The 17,331-nt window shown below is 35.1% G+C and overlaps 1 protein-coding gene across 1 annotated transcript; it reads right to left on the bottom strand.

The window, feature by feature from the left end:
* Nucleotides 1–3,403: 3,403 nt before the first annotated feature.
* On the bottom strand, nt 3,404–16,675 carry USP44 (ubiquitin specific peptidase 44). The gene is made up of 5 exons (XM_063076306.1): nt 15,245–16,675; nt 12,193–12,388; nt 10,056–10,164; nt 4,687–4,892; nt 3,404–3,603 (listed from the first exon to the last, which is right to left on the bottom strand). Exons 1-5 carry the CDS (start codon nt 16,673–16,675, stop codon nt 3,404–3,406), a joined length of 2,142 nt encoding a protein of 713 aa, XP_062932376.1.
* Nucleotides 16,676–17,331: the final 656 nt, after the last annotated feature.

Here is a 17,331-nt window from a genome sequence, read left to right as displayed (position 1 = left end):
GAGCTACATTTCAATGTCTGTGGTTATAATTCTGGACAGGAAATAGCAAAACTTAATGTAGGGGACATGTAGAGACTTTTATCTGGATTGTAGACCTCTACACTGAGACTTTCTTCTGGCGTAGTGGTTAAAACAAGATGTATACATGCATAAATAAATGTACAGCTTTAGGAATATTTTGCCTTTCTTCATAGGACCATATGCTTGTCTTTCATTTTCTTCCTTGACATTGGAAAGATGTACTAATTGAAACATGACTTTGTAGGAACATCGTGCCAACTTGAAACCTTGACGTTTAGATCTTTTTCCAGTGGTAGTATTTATTGGGAAATGAGCTTACTCAAAAAACCAAAAGGGCATTAAAGCCACAAAAGCAAAAAAAAAAAAAAAAAAAAAAACTTTCCATGTTTGGATCTTATTAGGCTTTTTCATTAATGAGCCAAACGCTGTTAACAACACCCTGCCCCTTGACTGGTTTGAATTCATTACAAGTGGCATTTCAGGAAGTGAGGTTACAGTTACCCTCCTTATAAGGAGGGTATACATTATACCCTCCTTATAATGTAAGGATGTATATTTACTTGTTTGAGCTTAGCCCCACTACTGATTCTTTAACAACTTGCTTGAATTCTTATATGTAAATAATTTGATAGGAATGTTCCAACATTTCAAAGTTGTTATGTGCCAAGGTTAAGCCCTAATTTGTATATGCTTTAAACACAATGAGATTTTATTGCCTTTGGGATGCTGTTTTAACGTTTTTCTCATGGCAAGAGAAACCTGTGACTTCTGTACCTAGATCATTTGTTACTTTAAAAAGCTGCTCTTTTCAGCATTAGAGCTATAAATGAATGTTAACCTTGTGGGGAAAACAATGTAGTTTTTAGCTGTATGAGCTATGTTTTACTATGGTGCTAATGTTTGATAGCTACCTTTGAATCTTCTGTGCTTTGCTTGTAGCAGAGCTCACTAATTCATGCCTGGACATATTATAGGGCTTGGGCCCTCCAGCTAGCTCCTTTGGGGTTTTGAGTCCATATCTTTTTGATGTGCTTTGGTGAGAAGTATAAAGCAAGTGTCTTGATTTCTAAACAAACCCAGGAATTTTAGAACTGACCCCCTATGAGTGAAGAATTGTGGAGCTGTATAAGACCTCTTCAGCAGTGGTGATCTCAATTATGAGCTCCAAGCTCCCTTCCCAGGTAACTGTTGGGAGAGATGGCATGCCTCCAGAATGGCTCAAAGTGATATATCTTGTAAATAGGAAAGCTGTTAAAGAAAAAACTGTATTGTTTGCCTTCTAGCCATGTATCTCTTGATATTGTTATGTTTACAATGATGTACCTTATTGGTAACAAATTAGTTTGATGTTTAACAATAGTGCCTTTAGTAAATTATTTTACAACCAAAACACTTTCGGGTTTTTGTTAGATCAATTTAGCAGAATCTAGAAGTCCATGTTGAGATTTAAGATATACAGTAAGAAAAATGTTTAGGTTTTCATTTTTGTTGGTTATTTTAAGACTTAAGCGCAGTTTTAGGTTCACAGCAAAATTTAGTGGAAATTATTAGATTTCCCATATATCCCGATTCCCCACACACTCCCTCCCTCCATAGATGCTTTAAGGGATTAAAAGTAAAGGTCCAAGTCACTTTCTCAGATTTTTACATTGTAATAGTACAGTTGCTTGTACTTATTTTAAACAGTTCAGCAGTTATTTTTAAATCCCATTAAAATTAGATGCTAAAACGTGTAACATTTAAAAAATAGTTCTTGAAATTAAAGGCTAGACTCAGGTATCTTGACCACATAAATCTTTAATGAGGTATAAGTATATAACAGTTGAGGTAACAATTTGCATAGGTGTTTAGTGAATGATTTTTAAACCTAGCCATTTAATATGCCCACTATATTTTTGGCATGAATGATTTTTGTTCAGTGATAAATTCTCATTGCACATCACCGTCAGCTGCCCCAGATTTGTTTTCTGAAATTTAGGAAAAATTTGCTAATAGATGTTTCAAGTTTATACTTATAAATGATCACTAATGGCAAACAGCATTCTGCAGAATATTATGTCCTTCATTAAGATTTCAACCTGCAAATAAACCCATTTAAAGGGATACGTGATCTTCCAGTGGTTAACACTGAGCTTAAGATCTTAAATAGCTGATCTACAGAGGTTAGTAGATTCTCCCCTTTCTGAATAAGTTAGCAGCAGTAGGACTTTATAAAGAGACTAGTAAGATTATCAGAAGAGGAAAGAGTGTTTCACTGTAGTTTTAATAAAATGCAGGTTTAGATAATTTTTTTTAAAAAGAATGCTGGGGCCCAGTGAGAGGCTCCTAGTAGGCACATAATCCTAGCAAGAGTAAGCAATCCAGGCTTTAGTTATTTAGAAAAATAAGATGGTGGACATTGTTCAGTTGCCAGTTTGGAGCAACTATTTCCTTTGCCCTATGCAATTTTTTCATTTCAAGACATTTTTATTCCTTTGAACTAAAAGTCTCAATACACAAGCTTTAAAAGATCTAATGTTATCAAACAAAATTAACTCATACCCAAGACAAAATGTATAACATCATACTAGTTTGCTGAATACAAAATTCTTGTATGACTGCCTTATTAGAATCTGGACAAAACTGTTTGCTGCCAGACAAATCACCATCATAAGTCCCAGCCATCATTTTTTTCACGTCCATAGTTCTGAAGTTCACTTAAACATACTGTTTGTAAAGCTGCCATTTTCATTTATATACAGTTTGACTATGCAAAGTAGTTATTAAAAAATTTTTAAGTTCCATTAGCCAAAGTAATGTCTACTGAGTTCTGTAATGCACAAAGCATCAGCAATATCAGTGAATGTAACTGATGAGTATTTAGGTGATACCTTGATATTTCACTTTAAATGTATTAACTCCCTTCAAAGGATAAAGAAGGGTGAGTTTAATACAAATGGCATGATAAAAATGCCTTTTTTGGGTCAAAACTATTAGTGAAGAAAGCATCTAGTTTTCCATCTGTTAAAAATTTGTATAGAAAATAGCTACAAGAGATAATTAACAAATGTATAAAAAGTGGTGCCACCTGAATGTCTTCAGTAGAAGATTGCACAAATTCATGATCTGAGCCAATTAAGACGTCAAAATATAAAAGGTACCACCAGCCTGAGGTAAACGCTAAGTTTAAAACTCCCAAGTATTTGAAAGTTTAGTTACCTGCAATCAATATGCATATATTTATACTTTGTGTAAGAAAGTTTTGCTATAGATACAAAATGTGTAAATATAGTGCACACTGATTGATAAGTAAAAAATAAAACAATGAAGCTCAAAATTGTAAGTCAGCCCTTTAAAAAAGTATATATACAAATCACAAAAAGAAAGCCCCTCTGTCTTTGGATCAGCTAAGGATTTCATTAGAAGAGGTATCAATTTCTTCACTGGGATGCTGGCTACCAGACAGGAGCTCTGGAGGCAAAAGTTTAGAATGTCCATTCTCAGTAACTCGCTGAGTATAAAACAAGATATAAGCTTGGGCCTTGCATACTTCATCCATAGTGCACATGCTTAGCTTGGAATCATTGCAGTGTACCCAGAACCCTAGAGTGAAACAAAAATAACGATGTTCATAGTATAAAGGTCATTAAGTTTCAGTGAGAGTTAAGTTGTTTCTAAAGGGAAAATAATTTAGCCAATTCGTTTTTTCCTTTCTTCAATGAGAAATATAGCTTGGGCAGTATAACTCTGGAATTATCTACCTTTATTCTACAAGTAGTTTGAAGTTATAGAATCTGACCAATTAGAGTACTTGACATTCTATTTCTGGTATAAACCTACCAATTAATGCTTTTGCCACTAGTTATAAAGCATTATATTATTAAGTTATTAAATCATATTATAACGTTAGTGTACAACTAACATTTGGTAGTTTACTGAATTAATTGCCTTAATGGATTATTTGGGCTTTTTCTTTTCGGGCAGCTGGCAGGTGTGGGGATCTGAACGCTCTAACCAACTGAGCTAACCAGCAAGCCCTATGGGTGGGTGTGTGTGTCAGGGATGTGTGTCAGGGGTGTATATGTGTGGGTGGTTCATTCACTTTTCAAATATAGGTACCAGGAGGGTGTGTATGTGTATTGGTGGTTCATTCATTGTTCAAGTGTAGGTACCAGGAGGGAAAGTAAAAAGTGAGCCTTCAGTCCAATTACTTTTTAGGACTAGACTGTCCTAGAAGGGTCCATGGAGGCAGCAAATAAAAGGGAGTTTCGTATGTTAAACCTGAGCTCAATATTTGTTCCAAATATCTCCCAGTTCATTAGATGCCCTGTTCGTTGACAAAATTAACTGAAACCAGTAAAACACAGAAACCTGCTCTTGGATGTGTGCCTTTAAGAAAAGATAACAGTCTTTCAACTTTTCATTAACAAGACTATCCTCATTATCCTTATTCCTACAGCCCTTAAGTAATCAAACCTGCAGAAAATATAACTCATTTTCTGCACAACCCCCCCCCCCCACCCCTTCTTTCCCCCCAACCAACAGTACTGCAGAATTATTCTTCTAGAAAAAGTGGTCAGGTGAATTTGCTTAAGATGATTTAGTGGTCAATTCAGAAACTGTAAAAGCCTGAATTCTAGCTTCCAAGTCTAATCCAAGATAAAATATTTTTTTTCCTATCTATACCTCCTTCAGAGTTATAGCAGTAGGCAGTGTAGTGTCCTGAGCCAAATCCTTTCCCATGGTGCATTACTACAGCAGATAAGTCATAGATAAAGCATTCTGGTCTGAGGGATTTCAGGGTCTCTCTGCAGCAATAGGGCTCCATGTTTAAGATTTCCTCAAAGCCAACATGAATACCAATCTTCTCTCGGTTATTACGTCCTGACCACCTGTGAACAAACAAGAGCAGAATTATCAACAAAATCAAGGGAAAATTACCAAGTAGTAAGTCTAGATAGTATGAAATACAAAGTATCCTATATATAATAAGACCCTGTCAATGCCGAAGTTGCCTATAAATGGAGAGATTTAGGCTTATTGCCAAACAGGTCCAACCAAGTTTTAAAATAAGTATTTGCCTTCTGTAGTCAATTGATAATATAGGAAGAAAATTAACTTTTAGGAAAAAAATTATAGCCCTATGAGCATTTTCCCTTCTAACAGGTAAAGTCAAGGCACAAAAGAGTTTTTAATTCCTTATTGTCTTGCCTCTGTATGAAGAGCATATCTCAGAAGGGGATATCTTCTGGATTTTTCTTAGCCAGTTATGGAGGGAACAAACAAAACATGACACCTCTAATTCCTCAGAACACTTCATAGCTCTTCAGCATAACTCCCATTAGTGATAGAACTCAAAGAATGCCCTTGTGCTGTCATTTTCTCAATCTGTTGGTCACGCTTCTCATTATGGATCTAAGCATGGCAAGCAATGTTTTTATCATACACGTACTGTGAGTTGGTGCTATGGGGAAAAATAATGTAACATGGTAATTCTTTCAAGAGATGATAAGCGGTTTGGAATAGTGCGGTACACAGACAAAAGACAGACATACACAAGAATATTGTAATAATAAAGTACTAAAACGAGGTTCAGACAGACAATAGCAGGTAGAGAAGGGAGAGAGGAACATAGGTTTTATTTAGAAAAAAATGAAAATGCTTAGTACAATGTAAAATGGTACAGAACTAAAGATGAGCTATGTAAATTGTGTCTTCTGCTGAACTAGAAGTCATATTCCAATCCCTCTGTGATTCTGTGAAATATATATCCGGTCCCCATTTAGTATGCTAATAAGTTCACCACTGGCCAGCAGCCTTCAGGATGGGGGCTGGTCCTAGAAAAGACAAGTACTGCTTAGAGGGTTGGGACTTTCAGCCTCACCCCCAGCCTCTGTGGAGGGGAGAGTGCCAAGGTTATATTGATCACCAATGGCCAATGATGTAATTGATCATGCCTTCGTAAGATAGACTCCATAAAAACTGAAAAGGACAGAGTTCACGGAGCTTCCGGATAGCTGAACACGTGGAGGTCCCTGGAGGGTGGTGCACCCTTGGAGGGCATGTAAGTTCTCCTCCCCTTCCCACATGTCTCTGTCTATGCATCTCTTCCATCTGGCTGTTCATCTGTGTCCTTTAAAATATCTTTTGTTAAAAATGGGTAAATGAATGTAAGTGCAGTGTTTCCCTGAGTTCTGTGAGCTCCTCTAGCAACCTGAGGAGGGGTCGTGGGAACCTCAACTTACAGTCAACTAATCATCAGAAGTTCCCCAAGCCTGGACTTAGAATTGGCATCTGAAGTGGGGGGCAGTCTTGTAGGACTGAGTTGTCAACCTGTGGAATCTGACACTACCTCCAGGTAGACAGAATTGAATTGGAAGACACCCAGCTTGATTGCCCGCCTGGTGGGGAGAAATCCCCACACATTTCAGTAACCAGTCACAGAAGTATTCTGTGTTGTAAGAGAAACTGAGTTTTTTCCTAATATCTCTACACCCTCACTATGGAATACATATAATACCCTGCATCCAATGCAGCTATAACTTTAGGAGATCAAACACATAAAATGGGACTTGCTTAAGGTGAAAACTTCCTATTATTTGTACTTTATAAATCTCTCTTTTGCTTTGCCATAAAATTCAAACCCTATCTAATTGTGCTAAAATACTTGTAAGGTATCTAAATAGAAAACACTGTCCCACTGATGATAAATTGGGTACCCAATTTTTTATGCCGATAGAAAGACAATAAGATGATAAAGAACAAGATAACACTATACCCAGAATTCATAATGGTTGTTCCTAAGGGGAAGGGAAATAGGATTGGAAGGCACACAGAGGGTACATCTACGGTATCACAAATGTTCGATTTCTTACCTTTCTTCAAAGGCTCCTGTGTGCCCCTCCCAATCTCATTTTTTCTTTTCCCCAGAGGTAATCACTATTCTGCATTTTACATGTATATTACCCTATTTCACTTTCTATTTTAAGAATATACTCATTATTCAATAAATCTTTTAAAAATGTATATATTTAAGAATGTGAATATATACACATATACATACATGAAAAAGATGAAGGAAATGTTAACACACAAGTCTGCCATTTGGATTCAAAGCAGTGAACCACAAAATAACAACACCAAAGAAGCTAACCGTCACATCCCCATCCCAACACCTCTAGTAGGAGGCCAAACCACGCTAATCTTTGCCGAAAACAAAAAGTTCACATCCTGTCAGTAATTTTCATAACAATTATAATCATTAGTAAAGCTCGGATTGTTTCTCTAATGTTTTGGAATTAAATTTATTCCTAGTGTAATAACTTGTGGCTCAAGGAGATACATGACTACAATAATAGGTTCAAGTTTAACTTTAGGGATATATGAGAGATATTATAATTAGGGAGGCAGAATGGATTTTTATCTTTGTTGTTGTTGCTGCTGGCAGGTATGGGGATCCACAGAGTAGAATTTTTAAAGAGAATGAGTTAGTTTCTAAACTGATGAAGAGTGAATCATCTGAAATTTAGGAATTAACACTGTTTTATTAATGCTTTGGGTTAAGATTTATTTGGCTACAAAGATAATTCATAGGATAAAGATGAACTTTGTTAAACTTTTTCCCTACTTATGTAGCTAAGTATATACTATAATGAAATTTGAATCTCTATTACAATTCATTACTTTTTCTCCTATTACTTGCTCTGTCCTGATGATAAACTTTTAAGTTTATTACTTTGTAGGATGTTTTCTCATTCTTAGTGAAATCTGTATTTCTCCCTGTGTGTAGGTAGTTGATAATTCATTCCAATGTACCATAATTAGCTCTTCATTTGTATTGTCTATATAGAAAAGCACTCAGATTTATTTTATATTTTGGCTTAATTATTTTGCCCTTAATACTGAAGTATAGTACTGGTATTTGCTTTTTACAATATCACCTAGAAGGAGTGGGACTTCAAAATACTTGCTGGGTTTTGTTGTTTCCTAAATTTAGCATACAAGTGTAATTACCAAAAGTAATTACAACAGTTTTAGCTATATACCTGCTTTATTTTTTTTATTTTTTACAAGGTTAGTAATAAACTATATGAATAATATTTTTTTCTACAAAGCCACTTTAAAATCATGACTAATACATACTTGGAGAAAAAGAAGTCTTTCCCTCAAAATTGTCCTCTAAAAATTGGGTTTTATCTTTTATGTATACTATAGGTCTTGTTCTCTGGAAAATACAATAGTATGTTTTGAATGGATGAAGAGAAAGGAGAAAGATAAATGCAGTAAAGACAGCATAAACAAAGATTCTGGAATCAGAAATGGCATGAAGAGTTAAAAATGTTATAGGCAGAGACGGAAGGAGATAGAGTCAAATAGGTTTGAATTAGGGAGAATGTCACATACCAGATTAAAGTAGCATTCATGATTGGAATAAAATAGCAATTCTGAAGAAGAGAAGTTCTTCAACAGTTTACAGCAGCCAATTAAGTACCACTTTAAGTAACAAAAATTTAAGTCCTTTCAATTCTATCTTTACAGAATTTTATATGTATTCATTCTCATCTCTTTAATTTCCATAGCCCTTGTTACTCTTAACCTCCTAACTAATCTTCCTATTTTCCTTCCACTTGATTTTATACACAATGGCAGCACTCACCTGACTTTTCACTAAACATTTTGTTGTATACCCTCCTACCCTCTTCATTCCTCCATGCCTTTGTTCATGTTGCTTCCTTAAGGCTAAAGTGCTCCTCCTCCTGTGTAAACCCCATCCATTCACTTAGTAAATATATTTGGGCATCTACTATGTGTGGAACATGGTTTGGGGCCTTGGGATACAAGAATGAAAAAGATAAGTCATTACTAAGCCTCAGTCTACTGGAGAGAAATTAGTAAACGAGCTACTTAATTTGCAGGTAGTAGTTTTTGCCATCAAGCAAAAATAGGGTAATGTTATACTGAGATTTGGGTGGTGCTGCTTTAAAATAGAATGGTCAGGGAAGTCCTCTCTCAAGAGATGACATATGAACTGAAACTTGAGTGACATAGAACCCCCTGTGCCATTAGACATTAGAGTGGCTTTGAGAAAGTTTCAGACATTAGTCAACTCTCTCCTCCAAGTCTCTGATAAATATCTGAATAAGTTCGTATACTCAAGTTTTTCTACTTCACCATTATTTCTGTGCATGCCTGACTATAATCTTGAGAAAAGGATCCTACTTTATATTCCTCAAAGAAATATAGAACATCTTGCATTAAAAAGCATTCACATGATATTTGCTGACTGTACTTACAACAACTATAATCAATATCTGAATGATGAAGTTAACAGTGATTATCTCTGGGAAGTGGGACAGAGACGAAAACATGCTGTTACGTATGAGAAACGTGGTCTTAATAGTTTTCACATCATAGCACATGAAGTAACTTCTTCAGTGGGTCTCAGGTTAACACTGTTCACCCAAAGTATGAGACCACTGGCTTTGATTAATCAACAGACTTGCCAATTAATTCACCAGACTAAATATATTTCAGGGGACTAGAGTTTTGGTTTTATTTAAACTGCTTTGAATTGAATTGCTATACCCTTAATCAAATATTTTTTAAGGACAAAGCAATTGGGTCAAATACTCTAAGTTAGAGATTAAATTTCAAAATTTTAAACTTTAAATATGCTGAATATTAAACACTACAAAGCATAATTAAATTAACAAAGAATAGTATGACCTAGCAGACCAAAATGTGAGGGATCTGATTATCAGCAATGCATTCTACAAGGAAAACTAATCAGAAGGTTAGTTATTGAATATGGATGTTGTCTGCTAGTCAAGGCTAAAGACAGTGACCAGAATTTTTTTTCTTAAAAAAGGAAAAGAAAAATGAAAAAAAAAGCAAAAAAGGAAATGTAAGTCATCTCCTATATTAGTAGTCATCTACTACATAGCATTAAAAGCTAATGCATCACACGTGTTAAGTTTTGAAGCATTATAAACACAATCAATTATCAAGTTAGGAATGTACAGTTGGTAGGCAATTGGTATTCTACTACTACTAACCTGAATCGTTTGAGGTGTAGTCTGAGAACCTGAGGTAGGTGGCATATCATAAGCTGTTTTTGGGCTTCTGTGAGTACAACTGGTTTTGAGGAAAACTTTCTACGCTTTGCTGTAATATCAAAGAAAGAATGAAAATCAAATTTAAGAATACAAGGAAAAGCTGAGTAAACTTTCTTTTTTTTTTTTTGTTTTGTCTTTTTGTGACCGGTAAGGGGATCGCAACCCTTGGTGTGGTGTCGCCCGCACCGCGCTCAGCCAGTGAGCGCACCGGCCATTCCTATATAGGATCCGAACCCGAGTGCTCCCAAGTGCTGCACTCTCCCGAGTGCGCCATGGGGCCGGCCCGTAAACTTTCTTTTTAATGCAGACATGAATTAAATATCTGCTGAGTTACAGGCATTGTACTGTACTAGAGATACAGACTTGTGTTTTGCCCTCAAGAAACATCCACAATTAAAAAAAAATTTTTTTATGAGCTAGTCAAGTTAGACATGTTAACAAATAAGAACATGATTTAATAATACTCTTGCAAATAAGGTAACAGACTGAAGTACACTACTACCAGAAGCCTTTCCTCCAGGTCTACACCCCTAGATCCAGATATCTGGCTTCTGCTGAATGTCCTGTACTAACTAATCTTCCCACTTGGATTTGTCTCCTAGAACATATGATCCAAGTGTAGCTAGAGAGGGGATATCAACTCCTTGACTTAAAATTTTAAACATGTGCCTTTGTGTGTGCTAAAGCAGCTCTTCTAGGCCTGTATTTGGTAGCACCAGTAGACACATACAAACTTGGTATAAAGTCATGTTCTGTATTCATAATATTTGTCTACTCCCAAATTTGGTGATGAAAGCATCTGGGACTATTCACATTTATGACCAAGGGAAAAAAAAAAAAAAAAAAAAACTTCAGCATAATCAATTTGATGAAGCTTTAGTTTTTCTAAAACCTTACAAATTTTAGGCTACTTATAATAGAGTTCCCATTAGACAGCATTTAGAAAAAAAATGCTAGTTTAAGTCATTCTAGAAAACCATCAATTCTTTGATGCTGGAACATCCAATGAACATTTTACATTACCTTAAAAGTTTAGTATCAAAAGCCCTAGAATCATTTCTTATGACATGGACATTAGGGAGAATACCAGAAAAAATATACATGGTACTTCAAAAAGTTCATGGAAAAATAGAACCTAAATTTGAATCTTTTCATGAACTTTTTGAAGACCCCTCATTTAGTATAAACAGTAAAATGCCACATATACATAGATAGAAGAGATAAAGACAAGGCAGATTTGATGTGGTTTTTACACACTATTTCTTTGGAGGAAGATGCTTCTCTTTAATTGAGGTGCCTATTTCATCCCTTTCCCCCAGTGTCCTGATCTTGTGTCCTACCTCTATTAGAGCGCCTATCACAGCGCCTATATGTTTCCTCTACTAGGAATGTGAGCACCTTGAAAGTGTCTTACCCTCTATCCATATCAACTAGAACAATGACTAATAAAGAAAACATAAAGGGTTTTGAATAAATCTTTGTTTTTATGAAGCCAATCTCCACAGCAGTTCAGCTACATATTATTTTCTATTATATATGTATGTATATACACATATATTACTATATATAAATATTTTGATATGTAGCAAAAAACTCATAAAGCAAATGGTTTATTCACACCACATGACATGCTTTCCTTTTATTATTCCTCTTTGCTCCACTTATTGAACTTAAATTTCTTATTTTATGAATCCCTTCTTTCCACAGCTGACAATAGGATCAAGAAAAATTTTAATGCCATCAACAAGGCAAAACAAACACACAATTCATAAATGCCAATTATAAAATAGAAATGCTAGGGCTGGCCAGTTAGCTCAGTTGGTTAGAGCATGATACTCACACAAAGTCCAGGGTTCGATCCCTGCACCAGCCAGCTGCCAAAAATCAGAACAAAACAAAAAACCCCTGAAAGTAGAAATACCTAGTCTGATTTCTTCTGATGAGCTAAAAAAAAAAAAAAAAAAAAAGTTCATTTTCATAACTACTATTTAAGGTTTTAAAGGAAGTTCTTCCGGCTTCCTCTCATTTGTGTTTGTTAACCTGAGAAAATCACAGAGAATATAATGTCTATACTCACAGTTACACTGCTCACATAAGTAGATTTTTCCTTCTAAAGCTTCAGTTTCTGTAAATTTGGCCAACATTTCAGTAACCAGACATGGCTGGGAAGCAATATCTTTTCCACTGCATTGATATCTTTCTGGAAATTCCAGTGACAGGTCCCAGAAAGGTTCTATGGTATTTGATTTGTTATCACATGCAAGACAGGTAACCTGCAAATAAAAATATTAGTTCCTCACATTACAATACTTCCATCAAAACATTAACTCCTTTTGCTAGAGGACACTGCCAGTAAATAAGCTTTTCTCCTGAAAATGCACTATTAGAATTCTGAATAATCTGTTTTATATTCTTGTCAGGATATTTTTTTATTATTATAATTTTTGCTTCCAAAAGGTTGTCATTAAACCCAGTATGAATTGTTGGGCTCAAATACTGGGCATTCAAAAAGTTCCAAAGGCATTTAGTCAAATCTAGAATTTATGTAAAAATCCAAACTGACCTCATTTAATAGATATACATAATGTGTATGTATATATAGATATATGATATATACTTATATGCACTTAATGTATTTGTCTTTAGGCTTCAAGTTCTTCGTCTTTTTTCCTTTCTCATCTCACCCCAGTTTTTTGTCATGCCAAATTTTTTTCTCACCCCAAATTTTATAACCTATTAACCCAATTCACAGTCCTAACCATAATACAAGTAAAATGCTATTAGTATATTTTCATTATACAGATTTTGAAGCCCTACCAATTAGTAATTTGAAAAGACAATACATATAACATGAATAATGATATCATACTTGCACTTAAAGCACGCCACATTAAAATCCCCATCCAAATACAGGAAACACAAAGAACATGGAGCAGTTCTAACTACTTTATATAGGCAATGTAGCAACTGGAAAGGGAATAAATACTCTAGTAAAACATTCAGCAGGATTTAATGCCAATAAACATTACACATAATTGAAGAGATTCTATGAGCTAATAATCCACACATAATATGAAATATTACAAGGAAGCTCTTTCATATATGCTACATTCCTGGCACAGGCACAAAGATAGAGAAGCCAGTTGTAATACAGATTTTAGATTTAACAAATTGACACAAACAACACTCCTGGTTTTTAGTCTGGGGACTCAGTAGTGCAAGGGCCTGACCTTTTGAGAAGTTTCTTAAAGAAAAAAAAAGCCATTCCAGCAACCAACTATCTGAATCTCCTAAGAATCAGTCTTCGAAGAGTTTATTACATGTTTAAAGGGAAAAGAAGCAAAAAGCTGGTATAACAATTTTAACTCTGGGCTGGCTGGTTAGCTCAGTTGGTTAGAGCGCAGCTTTGTAACCCCCGAGGTCACAGGTTTTGATCCCCATACTGGCCAGCCGCCAAACAATAAAATAAAAAACAAAAAAAACAAAATTCAATTTAAAATTCGTTTATAAAGGAAAACACATGCACTACTGGAAATATAAAATGGTAAAAAAAAAAAAAAAAAAAAAAAAACCTTTCTGGAAAGAAATTTGTCACCAAGGATCAAAACTCCTACTCTTTGACAAAGTAATTCTACTTCTAAGATTCCATCATAAGGAAATCATCAGAACAAATATATTAATTGATCATGACATTATAATAATGGAAAAACTGGAGTCTACAAGTCAACAATAGGAGAAAGGTTTAAAAAGTTATGGTATAAACAAGTAATGGACATTGAAATGTTTCGAAATGAGTGGTCAAATATTTTTGATGACTATGGAAAATCCTTACAATATTAAATGAAAAAAGCAGGTAAAGGCAAAATGACCAATTATGGAGGAAATATGTACATATATGTAGGAGAAAAGAAAGACTGGAGGAAAATATACCAAAATATTAATAGTTTTATCTATGGATTATGGGGTTATGGGATTAGGAAATGATTTTTCTTCTCTTCTGTATAGATTTCCTGTATTATATGAGAAGGGTCTTCAGAAAGTTCGTGGAAAGTCTTATGTTTCAATTCCATTTTTCCACGAACTTTCTGAAGTACCCTTGTATAGGTTTCTAGAACTATATATTGCACTTATAGTGCACTTTAAAACCTTTGCACAGAAAAGATAGACATGCTAAAGATGGGTAGGAAAAATAAAATTGTGTGTGACACAAGAAGTACAGCTCTTATTTGCTAATTGGCACAAAGTAGAATCTTCACATTTCTGAAACAATGACAGAAATAAACTTCATAGATGTTCCTTAAGAAGAGTTATATCTGAAATATTTATGTAACATTTTAGAAAAGTATGCTATAGAGACAAAATGTGGTATTAATACAATGAAAGCTGAACTGAAGAACAGAGGCAAGTGTGCAGGGGGAAGGAAATGACTAAGAGCCTAATTGCCTCAACTAAAATTTTTTAAAAAACAATGTGCAACGGGAAAATAGAGAGCCTCATGTCTTGTAATAGTTCACCAAAAAGTCTACTCACTATAGAGAACCATTAATGAGATGGAAGATCCTGGTTTTGTAGTCCACCTTCTCACAACAAAGGAAACTTTTGTGTATAATTGAAATAAAGGAAACCCATTTAGGATTATTCCGAATGAAATCACATTTGTTTACCTTAAAATTTCTCTACCTACTTGTTAAAGCTTTTGGATTTTGACCCTTTGACTTCATAGGAAGTCCTCCAGTTCTACTTCTTGGTCGCCGAAATTGCTTAAGTGTGCACCATATCCATTTTCAGTACAGCATCATCTTCAAATTTGTTCCCTCTGAGATTAAAACTACCTCTTCTCAATCCCTCAGAGAAGAACGTAATATTAATCTATAAAGCTCTGTTTCCTGATTCCCTCCCTTCCTCCCGAAAAAAGATTTTGACATCATGAATGAAAAACTATTTCCAATGATTCATGAAGAAAAGAATTGTAAATGAGTGAGCTGAGTTCTTTATATACATTTATAAAAGCAATCTATTTTGACCTGAAAACAGCATAATAGCTCCAACATACTAGATATACATAAAATATGTTTTTAGGCTTCACTTTATGAATTCCCCAAGATGAAAAGACTTTTAAAACTCCATACCTGACTAAGAAGTTGTCCAAGAAAAATGTTATTTACAACATTTAGAACTTGTTTGATAAGTTTCCTTTGAGAAGTAGGGATAAGAGCCTGTAAGCTGGTACCAGTTGTCTCTAGTTCATGCTGTACTTTATCCAAAAGTTCACAAAGAAATTCCTGAGCATCTTGTTGGGCATAACCACGAAAAGCAGGAATCAGTCTCCACACTGAGTGCAGCATGGCAAATGGCGACACCAAGGCCCACTTTCCAGACCACATGATTTGGAACAAAGTATGCAATTCATGACAAAGAGAAATGTATTGTGAACTTGGCTCCCTTGGCTGAATAAGCTCCATCTTTCTACTTTTTGATGCTCCACCACTTAGTCCTGATGATAAATTTAGATGTCTGGAGCGAACAAAGCCTATATCTTTTTCTTGGCATTCATTCATTTGATGTACTACTGTATTCATGACTGGTGGATGCTTATGAGAAGATCTTGTCTTATCACTAGCAGTCACAGCCAGCCATTGGTTCAAATCAAGCTTTAAAAAACATTGTCGAAAAATAAGTAAATGACTCAACACTTGAAGAACAGAATTCATATAGCAAGTATTTCCCAAATTTCTCAATCCTGTTACACCAGGAGTTATTACTGTCCTTCGTTTAACTGAGGAGTCACTGACTTTTTTAAATTTTACATCTTCTGAGGTAGATACTACTTTATCTTTTGCCGGTGATGCTGCAGTTTGTGGTGGTACTTGAACAGGAACTATTTCTGTTGCAGGGGACTGACCTAGACCTTGCAAACGTAAACTCTTTCTTGGAGACATACTTTCCAATTCTGCTCTTACTTGATACTCTAATTCTTGCCGTCTTTTCTTCACTTCTCTTTTTGCTATTATTTTTTCCTGAAATTGTTCTTCTTGTCTTTTTCTTCCAATGGGCGATTGTTCCAACCAAGTTCGAAAGATTTTACCCATTAGCATCCTTCTCCTGTGCCAAAGAGCAGTATACATTTGATCTTCATTTTGAAGCAGAGATTGGGCACAATCACGTAAGAAATAAGAATCATCACTTGTATCCATAGACCGTAAAACCATTCCACTACGAGTACTGCAGTGATAATTTTGACTTTTGATTGCACTTAACATATTTCGTAGTAACTTCAGGTCTCCAGCTGCATTATCATTAAGAACATAATCATCACAAAGGTAACAGAAAACATACATCTCATTCACCTCCAATGCAACAGGATGGCTGCTTTCTTGAAAGTGCTTGAGTGCATGCTCTTCAATATATCTTCCACAGGCAACATGGGAACAGCTAAGGCAAGCCCAAATAGACTCAGTCGTATTGCAGTCCACACAGTGCCATTTCTGAGGGTCGAGGATGGAATGTTCTTGAGCAAGCCTCAACTGCCCAATGTGTTTGCACTTATCCATTGTTAACATTTATTTAGTCTAGCTGAGAAGCACATAATCCAAACAAATCTCTGTTCACAACACTTGAAGTATCTGAAAACTAAGCAGAACAATGTCAGTTTTTAATAAAATAAAAACAATATACCAGTATTTTTTTAACAAGGTATTTTCCCAAGAATGATATTGTAAATTTGCTCCTTCTCCTCCCAGTTTCTAGGCTGTTTGTCATAACATACGCAGTTCTCATTTTTTCCTTGCTCTAGACTTCCCTGATCTCTCATTTACCTTGCTCTGAAAGAACACACTTTACTTTTTCTGAGTCCCTTTTAAAAATTTTTAAAAATTTTTTCTGCCACCATCTAGTGGTGAAAAATGGGTGACCACTTTTCACGGAAAAAGAATAAAATTTATCCTTTCTACCCAATAGGCTAAGGGCAGTTTCCACAACTGCATTCCTTTTCTTAAAAATTGGGGCTGACAAGACTCAAATATATCTTGTTAATATGTTAATATTTGCGAGCATTCTGAGCCCTATGTGGAATTACTGAAGCATAATCATATGTGGAATTACTAATGTGGAATTATTAAAGCATGTATTCTGAGACAGAAAAATACAGGTTTGAATTATACCTCTGCCACATACTGCTAGATATATGATTTTGAGCAAATGTTTTAACTTCCCTAAC

This window comes from Cynocephalus volans, chromosome 12 (assembly GCF_027409185.1).
Source record: "Cynocephalus volans isolate mCynVol1 chromosome 12, mCynVol1.pri, whole genome shotgun sequence".
In the NCBI taxonomy this organism is placed as follows: domain Eukaryota; kingdom Metazoa; phylum Chordata; class Mammalia; order Dermoptera; family Cynocephalidae; genus Cynocephalus; species Cynocephalus volans.
This window is presented reverse-complemented; position numbering and strand designations above follow the sequence as displayed.